General features: G+C 39.2%; 1 protein-coding gene across 9 annotated transcripts in view; it reads left to right on the plus strand.

Annotated features, from left to right (window-relative positions):
- Window positions 1–12259, plus strand: part of LEF1 (lymphoid enhancer binding factor 1) — a 119356-nt gene that overhangs the window by 76771 nt on the left and 30326 nt on the right. For all 9 annotated transcript variants that reach the window (XR_006608267.1, XM_045085560.1, XM_004748105.2 and 6 more), the window contains one exon: window positions 5927–6059. Coding sequence is in view for 8 of the 9 variants with exons in the window: in XM_045085560.1 (XP_044941495.1) it covers window positions 5927–6059 (133 nt within the window). In the remaining variant the exon portion in view is untranslated. The remainder of the gene's footprint in view (window positions 1–5926; window positions 6060–12259) is intronic.

A 12259-nucleotide genomic window follows, 5' to 3' on the forward strand; every position in this document is an offset into this window, starting at 1 on the left:
AGTTGGGGAGGAAGCGATGGCATGAGCAGGTGGAGCAGGAGGAGCAGGGACCTGGGTGTCAAACGAATGCCGGCACAAGTCCTTGCTCAGCTAATTATTACTTAGGCCTCTGCCCAAGAGAACTCTGCCTTCTCAGCCATAAATACAGAGGTGATGCGGCCCACGTATGTGGATGAGTGCCAGAGAATATAAAGGCATGGCCGTAATGACTAGCACTTACTGGGTGTCTAATCTATATTAATTCCTTTCCCTATGACACGTTGCTTCTGCTCTTAGGAAAACATTCTGGGTCTCCAATGGAGACCATCCCTTTCCCTCCAGACTTAGGCTCAGAATATTTGTCTGGCAAACCTTAGAATTTATCAGTTCCTGCTCAGGAAGTCTTCAGAGCCTAGGCTCTAATTGTTATCTTAAAAAGCTGCTACATCACAGCCAGTAGTGGTCTCAGATTTGAAGGCCACATCAGACCAGAATCAGGCAGTTACCTTTGGTGGATCTTAGGAGATTTCCAGTACAAGTTGTTACTTTTGAGGTTGAGTTGGTACAAGAAACATTATATCTTTTCTGAGTAAATTAAATCTGCTCCTCTTTGTGGGAAGGCTTGAGAAGCTCAGATTCTCAGAAGAAGAGGGGAAGACACAATATAAAATTACACAGTTTCTATTTCATGAGTACCAGATTTCCTAAGAGTTTAATAAAAAGTAAAACGGCACCATAAAAATTGAGGCTAGATGAAACTCCTCATCTCAGTAAGTTGATTGAGTGTTACTACTCTTTGGAATTGGTTGTTACCCGGAGGATTATTGATAAAACGCACAGCTAGACCCTGCAGTGTGAGTTGAGTTGAAATCTGGGGATGTGCAGGATGGGGACTGGCTACTAGACCAGCAGGTTTCTCCCCCAGTTACTGCACTTACCAGCAGCCCTGCAGCCTTAGCCAGGAGGGCGCTGAACCTCTTTTTAGTCCTTCCCGGAACCACATCCTTGGAGGCTGACAGCATTCATGACAGGCTGAGTTACTGCCAGTGGTGAGTGGGTCATTTCTGGGAACGCAGCTTTGGGGGTGGCTCTCAGGCTCCCTAAGTGGCACCCACTTCGTGTCCACGGGAGGTGTGGGTTTTATTGGCTGTGATGCCAAAGAGGTCCTTACCTGCAGGGACCAGCCTGGGTGGCAGCCAAGCTAGCTTCCTTGGAATGTTTTCCAGTCCTGGAGAGAAAGGCGTCAGTGGAGTCTCTGTAGCGCTAACCGCTTCTGCTGAGGTGCCTCTTTGTCTGATGTGACTCCTGTGCCTGGGACAGAGACCACACGGTCATTTCATTGCTGTCACATACTGTCAGGTACGGCCCAGATGGTCAACTCCGCGTCCAAGACTTTATGAACTCGGCTCTTCAGGGAGGCTGCATGGTGCGCTGGTAACAAATGTGGTCTCCAGAGCCAGACTTTTCTGCCCTTGAGCCTGGCTTTGCCACTTAACCATCTCTGTGCCTTTGGGAAAGTTACTTGACTTCTCCAAGCCTCAGTGTCCTCATCTATAAAAGGAGGACACGAATAGTACCTGCCTCAAAGGTATTATAAAATGCTTAGCACACACCAAGCCCTTGGTAAGTGTTAGTTGCTGTAGTTATTATGTGCTATGTGGGTAGGATGGCCTGATGATTTTTCAAGCTTGGGAAAAGATTGCAGGCTTCTTACTGAATAGCCATGTGTGGGTGCTGCATGTAGGTGAGAGGGTGTCTTTTGGCGTTTCCCTCCCCCCCCCTTATATTTTCTGTCCCTTTTCAAGTACCTGCTCTTTCCATCCTTCTTACTTTTCCTATTGCTTACCTGCCTGAGATTAAAGAATATATAGTTGGAAGATGAGGGTCTTTGGCATGGCTCACTTACTGCCATGTGAGCTTAGCTAAGTTTCTGAATCTCTCTGAGCAGCAGTGGAGGATTTGGGATGTCTTAAAGCTGCCCAGTAGCTCATAAAGGGGGAATAGTAGTGGGTGCTGTGACCCTGGGATAATGAAACAAGGGACCCACATTGGGAATACCTCATGATTCTCCATGGGAAGCTAAGACTTCACTATAAATGTACCTATGTAATACCAATGACTGCACCTCTGAATGTACTTGACTGGATGTATGAATAAAAAAAAAAAAAGGGCACCTGGGTGGCTTAGTCGTTAAGTGTCTGCCTTCGGCTCAATTCACGATCGCAGAGTCCTGGGATCGAGTCCCACATCAGGCTCCTGACTCTGTGGCAGGTCTGCTTCTCCCTCTCCCACTCCCCTTGCTTGTGTTCCCTCTCTCGCTGTGTGTCTCTGTCTGTGTCAAATAAATAAATAAAATCTTTAAAAAAAAGAAAAAAAATCAATGTGATTTTTACCCGTCCTCTCTCCCTCACGCGGAGATGTGTAGCAGGAAAAAGCACGAGATTGGGAGTCAGGAGATTTCAGTTCTGTTAAGTGAGAGATATTGGGCGTCCAAGAGCCAACACAGAGTAGGAGCCCCAAAGATGGTATTTCTCTGCTACTTGATTCCACTCTATTGAGTCACCCGCTGGGAGGTTTTCATTCCCATTTTATTCACGGTGACCCCGTATCACTGGAGTTTTGTTGTGAACAAGGCTGTGTTACCAGCAGTGCTGACAGTAGTCACGGCTTGATCATCCATTTCCTGGTGACCTCTGTTTCTCATCTTCCTGTCTTAGAAAATAGGAATCTTAAACTAAATGAAATTTCGTTTCTTACAGCTTTAATGGGATATGAAGGCATATAATTACATATATACTGTCTCTCCTAACACCCAGTTCCTTTTCTTCTTAGTACTTGATGCCATCTCTTTGTTTTGTTTTGGTGTTTGTTTTTTTAACATATTTACTCTTTGTCTCCAATACCCCCGTCCTACTTCCAGGCCCCTAGAAAGGAAGCAGCATGAGAATAGGGGCCTTGTCTCTTTTGGCAGTGCTGAAAGAGTGCTTGGCATGTTTTCGATGTTTAGTAAATATATTCATATGCCCTCATATGGAGGTATAATCATGCATTATAATATAATTACATAAATTTGTCCGTGGTGGACGAATTTGACCAGGTAGTCAGTCAGTTGGTTGGGCTTCCCCTCCCTTACTCCCCACCACAACATATACCACACTGTTATTTGGAGATTAAAGGACTAGAATTAAGAATGGTTATATTGTTTGTCATAAAAATTACACAAAGTAGCAGTGCCTGGGTTCTTGCCTTGTGAGCGCATGTAATATCAAAGGACAGTAACTCCGGATATCAGAGGAAGCCCACAGTTTAGAGCTGCGGCCACTGGGCCATGTGACCGTGATGGCGACGTGTGTGTGGCACACGGCTGGGTACGTTTATATATGTAGTGGAGGTAGTCGGCAGGAGGCAGAGCAGAAGCCTCAGAATTGTGCTCACACATATTATTGAGATTTCATATTGCTTTTATTATTTGGCCACAAAAATGGACATAATCCTTGTTGGCTTTAACACACCTACTAGTACTGCTTTCAGTATCCATCTTGCAAAATATAAGACAAGGCCAGAGCTTAAATTAAAATCCTCAGCTTCTTATCTCCTTCCCACAGGAAAGCAAATCTGTGTTGAAAACCGTAAAATTAAGAGGAGAGCAAGGATAGCATAATTTAGCAAAAATTCATGGCACCAGATTCTGAGCTATATGACTGGAGGGATAGGTCAGACATTAAGAAGATGCTGCCTGCTAATGCGGGTTCCTTAAGGTGGTGCTCTGGAAATAAGAAAGGCATGCAAAATATATATATATATATGTATATATATATAACATTTCTAGAAGGTTTCTGCAATGCTTACTCTTTAGAAGCACTCTAAGAAAATACCTTTGTAGATTGCTTGGCAATTATGCTTCTTGTGAGACTTTTGAAATGAAACTCAAAGCAGTTTAGTGGAGTTGAAATATATTCATTTTAGCATTTGGGTGCTGAGATTTTTGTTTCCATTTTAAAAAGGGTTTGTAATAATACCCTCCTATCCCCACCCCCACCCCCACCTCCTCTAACATTCTAAATTCCTTGCATTTAAGAAGCTCATTCTGTGTATTTGGCAAACTGCATCATTAACACTTGAAAAGCACTGAAACATTTTTTTAACCTTTTACACATTTATATGCATAGATGTCTGTGCTGAGGTATATAGAGAAAAGGCATGGGGCTTTGATAATGGTGCTCTATTTAATAAATGCCCAGGGCTATATGAGCTGTGCAAGTTCTGCCATTAGAGACGAGCTGATGGTTATAAAACAGGGAAAATCTAGTATGGAAATTATATCATCTAAATAAAGGTGATTTTTTTCCCCTTCCATTTTTTTTTAAAATAAGTTTTTTTAGGGTAGAGGTTGTAATGATAGGGTGTAGAGAATTAGTATTACTAGCTGTAAAGAGAATTAAGTGTTACTAGGATAATTGTTCCTAGTTTTCCTGAGGGTAGTCCTACCCATTGGAGCAACATACTTTTTATGTCTAATCTGTAAAGAAAACAACAACATCAAGTTTAAATTAACACATGTGTCAGGCGCCACCACCATACACAACAGGCATGTTATAGGTCCCTCAGCCTACATTTTAAGCAGATGTCAGGTACTTACTAAATTTTTTTTAAAAAATACAGATATTTGCTTCTGGAGAAACAGATTTCACAAGCATTTTAGTTTATAGCACAGTAAAATATCTCACTAATTCAAACTAATTATGGGGAAGACATGTCTGAACTAGTTAATTAGTGAATGTTCAAAATTAATTATATTTTATTCCTCTTAAATTCACAAGTTACTTATTTTTGTGGTGTTTGTAAATAGAGATTTTCTTGGGACTGCTGTAATTAGTAGATGAGTTTAAAATCAGATATGTATTTTGCATGAATATAATTTTGTTGAGTTTACTTTCTTTTGAGGGGGAGGGGGAATAGAATTTATAAAAAACAATTTTTCTAATCAGTTAAACTGCCTGCGTCTTGTTTACATTACTTGATTTGCTTAGCAACCACTTTTGGGGGGTAGAAGGGAGAAAAAAATTCAAGTTTAACCAAAAAAATTTGAATCTTTAAAAGTATTATTGGTATGTAATTTTAGACTTCCAAATTCAATAATAAAATTTGTTTTTAAACTAATATAAGACATACAAAATGTCAAAATATATAAAATGTTAACAATTTAAAGTGTTCTTATAAGCCATATTTCATATTAAACTCAAGATAAGAAATTCCCTTTTATCAGTTAAGACTTTCTCTAGAAACTAGAGAACATGAAGATGAACTGAGTACTGCTAAAGCATAATGGATGGTCATGTTTGATTGACAAAGCTGTAAGACATGAAAAAAAATACTGTAACATAATCCTTAAAGATGTACAACTATAGCATTACAGATTCTATAAACTAAGGGGATATCAGTACAGCAAATTTATATTTATTAGGTTGCTTAAAAATTTTACCTTCAAATTGTAATATTTATTCATTCCTTTGTTCATTGAACAGTTGAGTGCCTTTTTATTGCCAGACATATGTAATGAATAAAAAGAGCTTATAAAATATTTATAACTTTTACTCCAGTAACTCCTGGTTGAATATAACCTGAGGGGATAATCCAGAATGGAATATAAATATGTGCATACAGAAATTCATGTCATATGAAATAATAGTGATCAACCTAAATCTCCAAGGGACAGTGATTAAATAACTGATTATCTCTTGATGGGATATTCATGTACTTGAGTATTTAACATGGAAAAGTTCTGAAGATAGAATGAGGACAGCAGATGAGTTCCGTTATCCAGGTTTAGAGGTGATTCTTGGGTTATGCTGATGTCCAGTTACTGCTATTGTCTGACTTGTTCTATGGGAGAGGAGACAGGACCTGGGTGTTCCTATTAACCATTGACCTTGTGGTTACTTCGCAGTCAAATAAGGTGCCGGTGGTGCAGCCATCGCATGCGGTCCATCCTCTCACCCCCCTCATCACGTACAGCGACGAGCACTTTTCTCCAGGATCACACCCCTCACACCTCCCATCAGATGTCAACTCCAAACAAGGTGAGAGACCCTGCCTTCCTAGGCCTTTCTCAGTAAGTGAGGAGCCACATCTCATTAGTCCAGTGCCTTTACAGGTGTCTTTGCTCTGTGTCACTGTGTGGATCAAAGCGTCTTTGTAAGAGACGAGTAATTAACTTGATAGGAATTTTTTATAGCCCACAAGAATTTGTTGTTGCTTCTCTTATTTTTCAGGATTTTTTTTTAATTTTTCAGGATTTTAAGAAAGAAGAAGAAAAACATAAAAGGATAAAGTTACAGCTTTCAAAATCTAGGATCTACAGTATAAGCTAGTGTGTTACACAGATATTTCACTAAAAATTCAATCCTCAGTGTCCCCTACAGTCTTCAGTTATTGCATGTACAAAGTGTTGATGGTAGTGTTTGAAAAATGTTAGAAAAGGAACAAAATAGGAGATTTTTACTTCAAATGTTATTTTTTAAGTCTTCTGTGATTTCATTTCAGTCCTTTTGTTTTATCCTCTTTTTTCTTTTTTTTTTTTTTTTTACCATCACCAACTTAGAATAATAAAGTACAAAACCATCTCTGTTTAAAGTCAAAGTAACATGATTCCCATTTTACTTCTCTTCATTATTACCCAGGTCTGCTTCTGTATCATTTACAGAAGAACATAAAGCAGAAGAGGTCTGAATAATCAAAATGCCTGGTTTCTTTAACCTGATGGGTATAAGTATGCATTGGTTGTAGGACTCAGTGCTCTGGTTCTCCAAGCCTTCTGGCTCAATCTGCTTAGAGCACACTTTGAGGATGAATTTGTTCACAGGATGGCCGTTTTTCTCTCCATTTACATACACACTTGGACCTCAACAGGATCTTTAGAAGTTTGAAATAAAAGATCCTCTAGAGGGACGCCTGGGTGGATCAGTTGGTTAAGCAGCTGCCTTCGGCTCAGCTCATGATCCCAGCGTCCTGGGATCGAGTCCCACATTGGGCTCCTTGCTCAGCAGGGAGCCTGCTTCTCCCTCTGCCTCTGCCTGCCATTCTGTCTGCCTGTGCTCGCTCTCTCCCCCTCTCCTCTCTCTCTCTGATAAATAAATTTTTAAAAAAATAAAAAAAAAAAAAAGATCCTATAGAACCATGTGAAGGCAGAGAATGTAAAGGTGTAAAATCTGTCATCACCAGCATTTCCCCCTTTTGTCCAGACCAATCATTGATCCACAGTGGTCAATAAAATTTTTAAGTGTAAAAGAAGAGTGGAGTTCAGAGGCTAGGTGTTTTTTCCACTGCCGTGAGCTGTATTGCATTCATTTTTCCACTGCGTTAAATCTGTATTGCGTTCATTTCCATCCATTGTTAAAACAGCTTATTTGAGGACTTAGTTATTGTTGGACTCTGGCTTGAGTGAAGCTATGTACTCTTACCTAGGGAAGGTAGAATCACCTATACAGATGTGTCTGGGTTGGCCTTTTTGTTTTTATTTTTTTTTTTTAAGATTTTATTTATTTATAACAGATAGCAAGAGAGGGAGAGAGAGAACACAAGCACAGAGTAACTGGAGAGGGAGAAGCAGGCTCCCTGCTGAGCAGGGAGCCCAATATGGGGCTTGATCCCAGAACACTGGGATCATGACCCGAGCCCAGGGCAGACATTCAACAACTGAACCACCCAGGCGGCTCCAGGTTTGCCTCTGTTTTACTCCTCATTTCCAGTCTTTTTCTACTTTCCTTTTATCAAGGATCTCCAAAGAATAAGAAACATCCAAGACAGATGGAGGATATACAGTGAGAAAGAGAACTAAGATAAGATATTTTAGGAAGAAGGTAGAGTTTAAGAGGGAAGATCATGACCTTGGTCATGGTGATTTCAAGTGCCTTATCGATACCTGGAGGGAGAGAAGGAGTAAGATAATTTATGGGTCACCATCCCAGAGCAGTATCTGAGCTGGAGATTCATATCTGGGAACCTTAAAGCTGTAGATACCAGTTAAATATAGATGTAAAAGCCTCAAACAAGCTACTAGCAAAAAGAATTTAAGAATTTTTTTACTTGTTTTTAAACTACTTATTTAATAATTGCATAGTGCTTACTATGTCCTAGGCCCTGTTTTAAGCACTTTTGAAACAAACTTATTTAAAACAATAACACATGATGGTTCAGTAGTTCTTTCTTTCAAGAATTCTAGGACGGTTCTATTTTTAAAAAAGACTAGTTTTTGACTAGCTACCAATTAACGTTTATTATTTTCTCTTCTCTTTCCATCTCTTCTGCTGCCCTACCTTGTTTTGCTTTACTAATTGTAATTTATATCATTACTTCTTAAAAAAAATTTTTTTTTAATTTTTGAACTCTCTAGGACTAGAGAAAGAACAAGTGGGCATGATTAGAAAATTGCATATTCTTTGAAGTTCTTATTTTGGCCTAAAAATTTGTGTGATTTTTGCATTCTAATCCATGCACTGTATTTGCTTTAATATAAAGTCCTGTTTTTAATTACTTTTTTGGTAAACAAAGACCTCACAGACCTTGTCACCATTTATCTCTGGGGATATGTAAACTTTGCTTTGAAAAGAACTAATTTGCTTGATTTGGGGTTTGTATCATTACACTTGGTCATATTCATCACCAAAAAAAAAAAGTAAAAAGCTCATTAGGTCTCTTGCCTTTTCTCTCTCTCTGCCAGCCTTTTTACTTATATCATGTAGCTAAACTAGTTAGAATGTAGAGGTACTGAGGTCAGAGTTACTAATTTCAAAGTTCCTAGGAGGCTAGTTAGTTTTATTTAAAAGAAAAAAGTAGTATCATGCGCATACTCTAATGGTAGGTAGAACTATCGAGTAAATATAAGTTGTTTGTCAGCAGAACTCATTCTCACTTGTAGGAAAATAGCTAGGTTAATTTCACAATAGGAGCACATTCATTTTTTACCTTCTTCCCAGTATGTTGGTGTGAGGTATGTGTGCAGGTGTAGGAAAAGGAAAGGAAGCTGATGCCAGTCATTTTCTTCTCATTATGTCCAGTAAAAATGTTAAAAAGAAAGATTTGGGGAAATTCTGGGTTTCTGTGCCTGTTTATATAATATAAACAGTATTACCCACTGTATCCTTATAAATAACCACAGATACTCACATAACACTATTCTTTGTTACATGTATTCATGCTTTATTCCTCACAACAACCCCTATTCCATTTTTATCCTGATTTTAAAGAACCTTAACACCTAAGTAGCTTCCTCAAAGATACGTAGCTTGTGCATGGCAGAACTGATAGATCCATACAAGTCCAATTCCAGAATCATTTCATCCATAATTATCAAAGTGACTTATAAAAAATTAAAAACTGTTGGGGCGCCTGGGTGGCTCAGTGGGTTAAGGTGCTGCCTTTGGCTCGAGTCGTGATCTCAGGGTCCTGGGATCGAGTCCCACATCAGGCTCTCTGCTCAGCAGGGAGCCTGCTTCCCTCTCTCTTTCTCTGCCTGCCTCTCCTTCTACTTGTGATTTCTCTCTGTCAAATAATAAATAAAATCTTTAAAAAAATAAAAAAGAAAGAAAAAGAAAAAATTAAAAACTGTTAAGGCTCTGCGGTTTCTAGCCTCTCATACATAGTAAATATTCAATAAATACTAGTGAAATGAGTGACTTGAGATGTGTTTCAATAGCATAGCAGTTGGTGGAGAGGCACACACTTGTAGGATCGTAACGTAACAACAGGCCAAATAAAAAACATAGATCCATTCTCTGCTCATATAATGACCTAAGCCACATCACGTACTTAGATATCCATGAAGTGTATACATGCAAAATGGTTGGTGATAATGACCCAGAATGAAGAACGGGTCTGTTTAAACACTTTTAATTTGCTCATTCATTTGTTCAGTCATTCAGAAGTATTTATTGAGGGCCTCCTCTGGAGACAACCACTTTGACACCTAGATTGGTAAAACATAGACTCTTTTTTTCCAAGCAGTATATAAGCTCACACAGGAAATCATTTGCCCAAATTAACGTAAAACAAAATGAAGAACATCTTAAGTACCATGTTGAAAGTACAAATGAAACATTGTAGATTCAGACAAAGAAGTTTTTCTCAGAGCTATACATTAGAGGGGCATATTTGAAATGTGAGTAGAAATTTATTTAGTAGAAGCCATCAAACTAAATACCATCATAGAACTAGAATCTAGCAGGTGCTAGTAAGCAAATGTAGTTTCCTTTTTCCTCCTTTGAGCAGTAAACCCAAATCCAACCAGCTGGTACTGTGTTTGGTTGCAGTCCTCCTACCCAGAATCACTGCTGCAGGGCTCTAGGCTTACCTAGAATGTGGATGAGAGTGGAGAGCAAGATTTTAGGCTTGTCTGCATAGATAATGTGCTTGTGTACCTGTCTGTGTCCCAGTGCTAAAATTCCAGGAAAATACACATTTTCTATATACCGGCACAGGATGCCTAAGTAATCAGTAATCATTCCAGACCTTGGTTTTCCTATTTGCAAAAGAAAAAGAGTAAAGTAGACAATTCTGATAGTCTGTGACCTGTAGTCATGATTTTCAAGCTCAATATTCCACAAAGTTTTCTTCTGAGTTAGTCTGATTTTTTTTTTTTTTTTAAACTGAGCAGTTCCCCTGCAGACCCTGAGTTTGGGGAGGTTTCTGAATCTCAAAGATAGGGGAGGCAGCAGGTTGGCCCAGTGATGCTGATATGTCAAGAATCATCATTCTTGTAGGTTCCCTTAGATTCATCCCTACTGCTCAAACCTCCCCAGACCCAAGGCAAAAAAAAGTCCCAGAATATGAAATTTGGAGTCCACTGTGCCCCAAAAGTAGTGATATTTCTAGCCAAAAAGGCAGGGGGGGGTGGCAGGGATTTGAAACAATCTTTTAAAGACAGAAAAACATGAGATAATCTCATGTAAGCTCTCTATTGAAGAATTAAAAACCTTCTTCCTATCTGCTTCCTGTAAGAGTTGAGTAATAGTTGGTTCTAACTTCAGAGTTGAATTAACACCAACTTTGAAGGCCATACTAATTAAGTCATTCCCATAGGTTCAAGACCTTTAATATCTCATAAGACCCAAACAAAACCCATAGGCATTTTAAACAGGAAAAAAGCAGAATAATTAAAGAACATCTTTCATATGCTCCCCTGATTTCACATTTTGGTCAGTATACAGCCACTGAATGCATATTCTGTTAAACCTGGAAATGCATGCTCATATATGGAGTTGGCCTTTTAAGGCCAGATTAGCAATATAAAGAAACTTTTGTGGCTTTTTTCTAATCAGAATCAGTTTTCCCCAAATACACTGAATCTAAGTTTTTATATTTTGCATTTTTATGCATGTGCCCCTACTTTTCTGTACCCAAGGTAAAATATAAACAAAGAGATGCCATTTGGGACTAGGATTAGGTATAATCTTTAGGTGGTTTTTACAGTTATAGGGCAATGTGCCCCAGGGAGTGTGAGCTCAAGAAACAATTTGGTGGCATGCTCATTTTCTGTGGAATACAACTAATCCAGAACAGCTTGACCTTGGAGCCCAGAGGACTCAACTTGATGAAGAGCTTAGTTGGAGCTGAAGTGGCAGAGACCAAATGAATCATATCAAGTGTGACCATTATGGGGCTGAAGATGATTCCTAATTAATCTTTGATCCTCTGAGGTATCACACTTCCCAAATCTATGTGTCCATAAGGGAGCCAATGAAAATATGAAAGTGGCAATTTACCTAATCCTTGGGCACCATGTCAGGCCATCTACTCATGAAGGCTGTCATTTTCCATTCTATACAAAAACTACTGTCTACCATTTTCTTTTTTTATTTATTTATTTATTTATTTATTTATTTATTTGACAGAGAGAAACCATAAGTACACTGAGAGGCAGGCAGAGAGAGAGAGAGAGAAGGAAGCAGGCTCCCTGCTGAGCAGAGAGCCCGACGCGGGACTTGATCCCAGGACCCTGAGATCATGACCTGAGCCGAAGGCAGCGGCTTAACCCACTGAGCCACCCAGGCGCCCTGTCTACCATTTTCTTAACCCAAGTGGAATAATGAGGGCAAACTAAGTAATTTAAAAATCTTCCTATGGTTACTGTTTTACTAGCAGCATATTTACTCTTTAAGGAGTTCCTCAAGATGTCCTGTTTTAGGACCTGTTTTTTCTGATTTTGAGATCTTGAGAAAGGCTAACAAACTGACCGCAGTTAAATGCATCCTATAAGCAGTGTTTCATGCTAGACCTTAAGAAT

This window comes from Mustela putorius, unplaced genomic scaffold, assembly GCF_011764305.1.
Source record: "Mustela putorius furo isolate JIRA1106 unplaced genomic scaffold, ASM1176430v1.1 tig00000868_pilon_pilon_pilon, whole genome shotgun sequence".
NCBI lineage: Eukaryota > Metazoa > Chordata > Mammalia > Carnivora > Mustelidae > Mustela > Mustela putorius.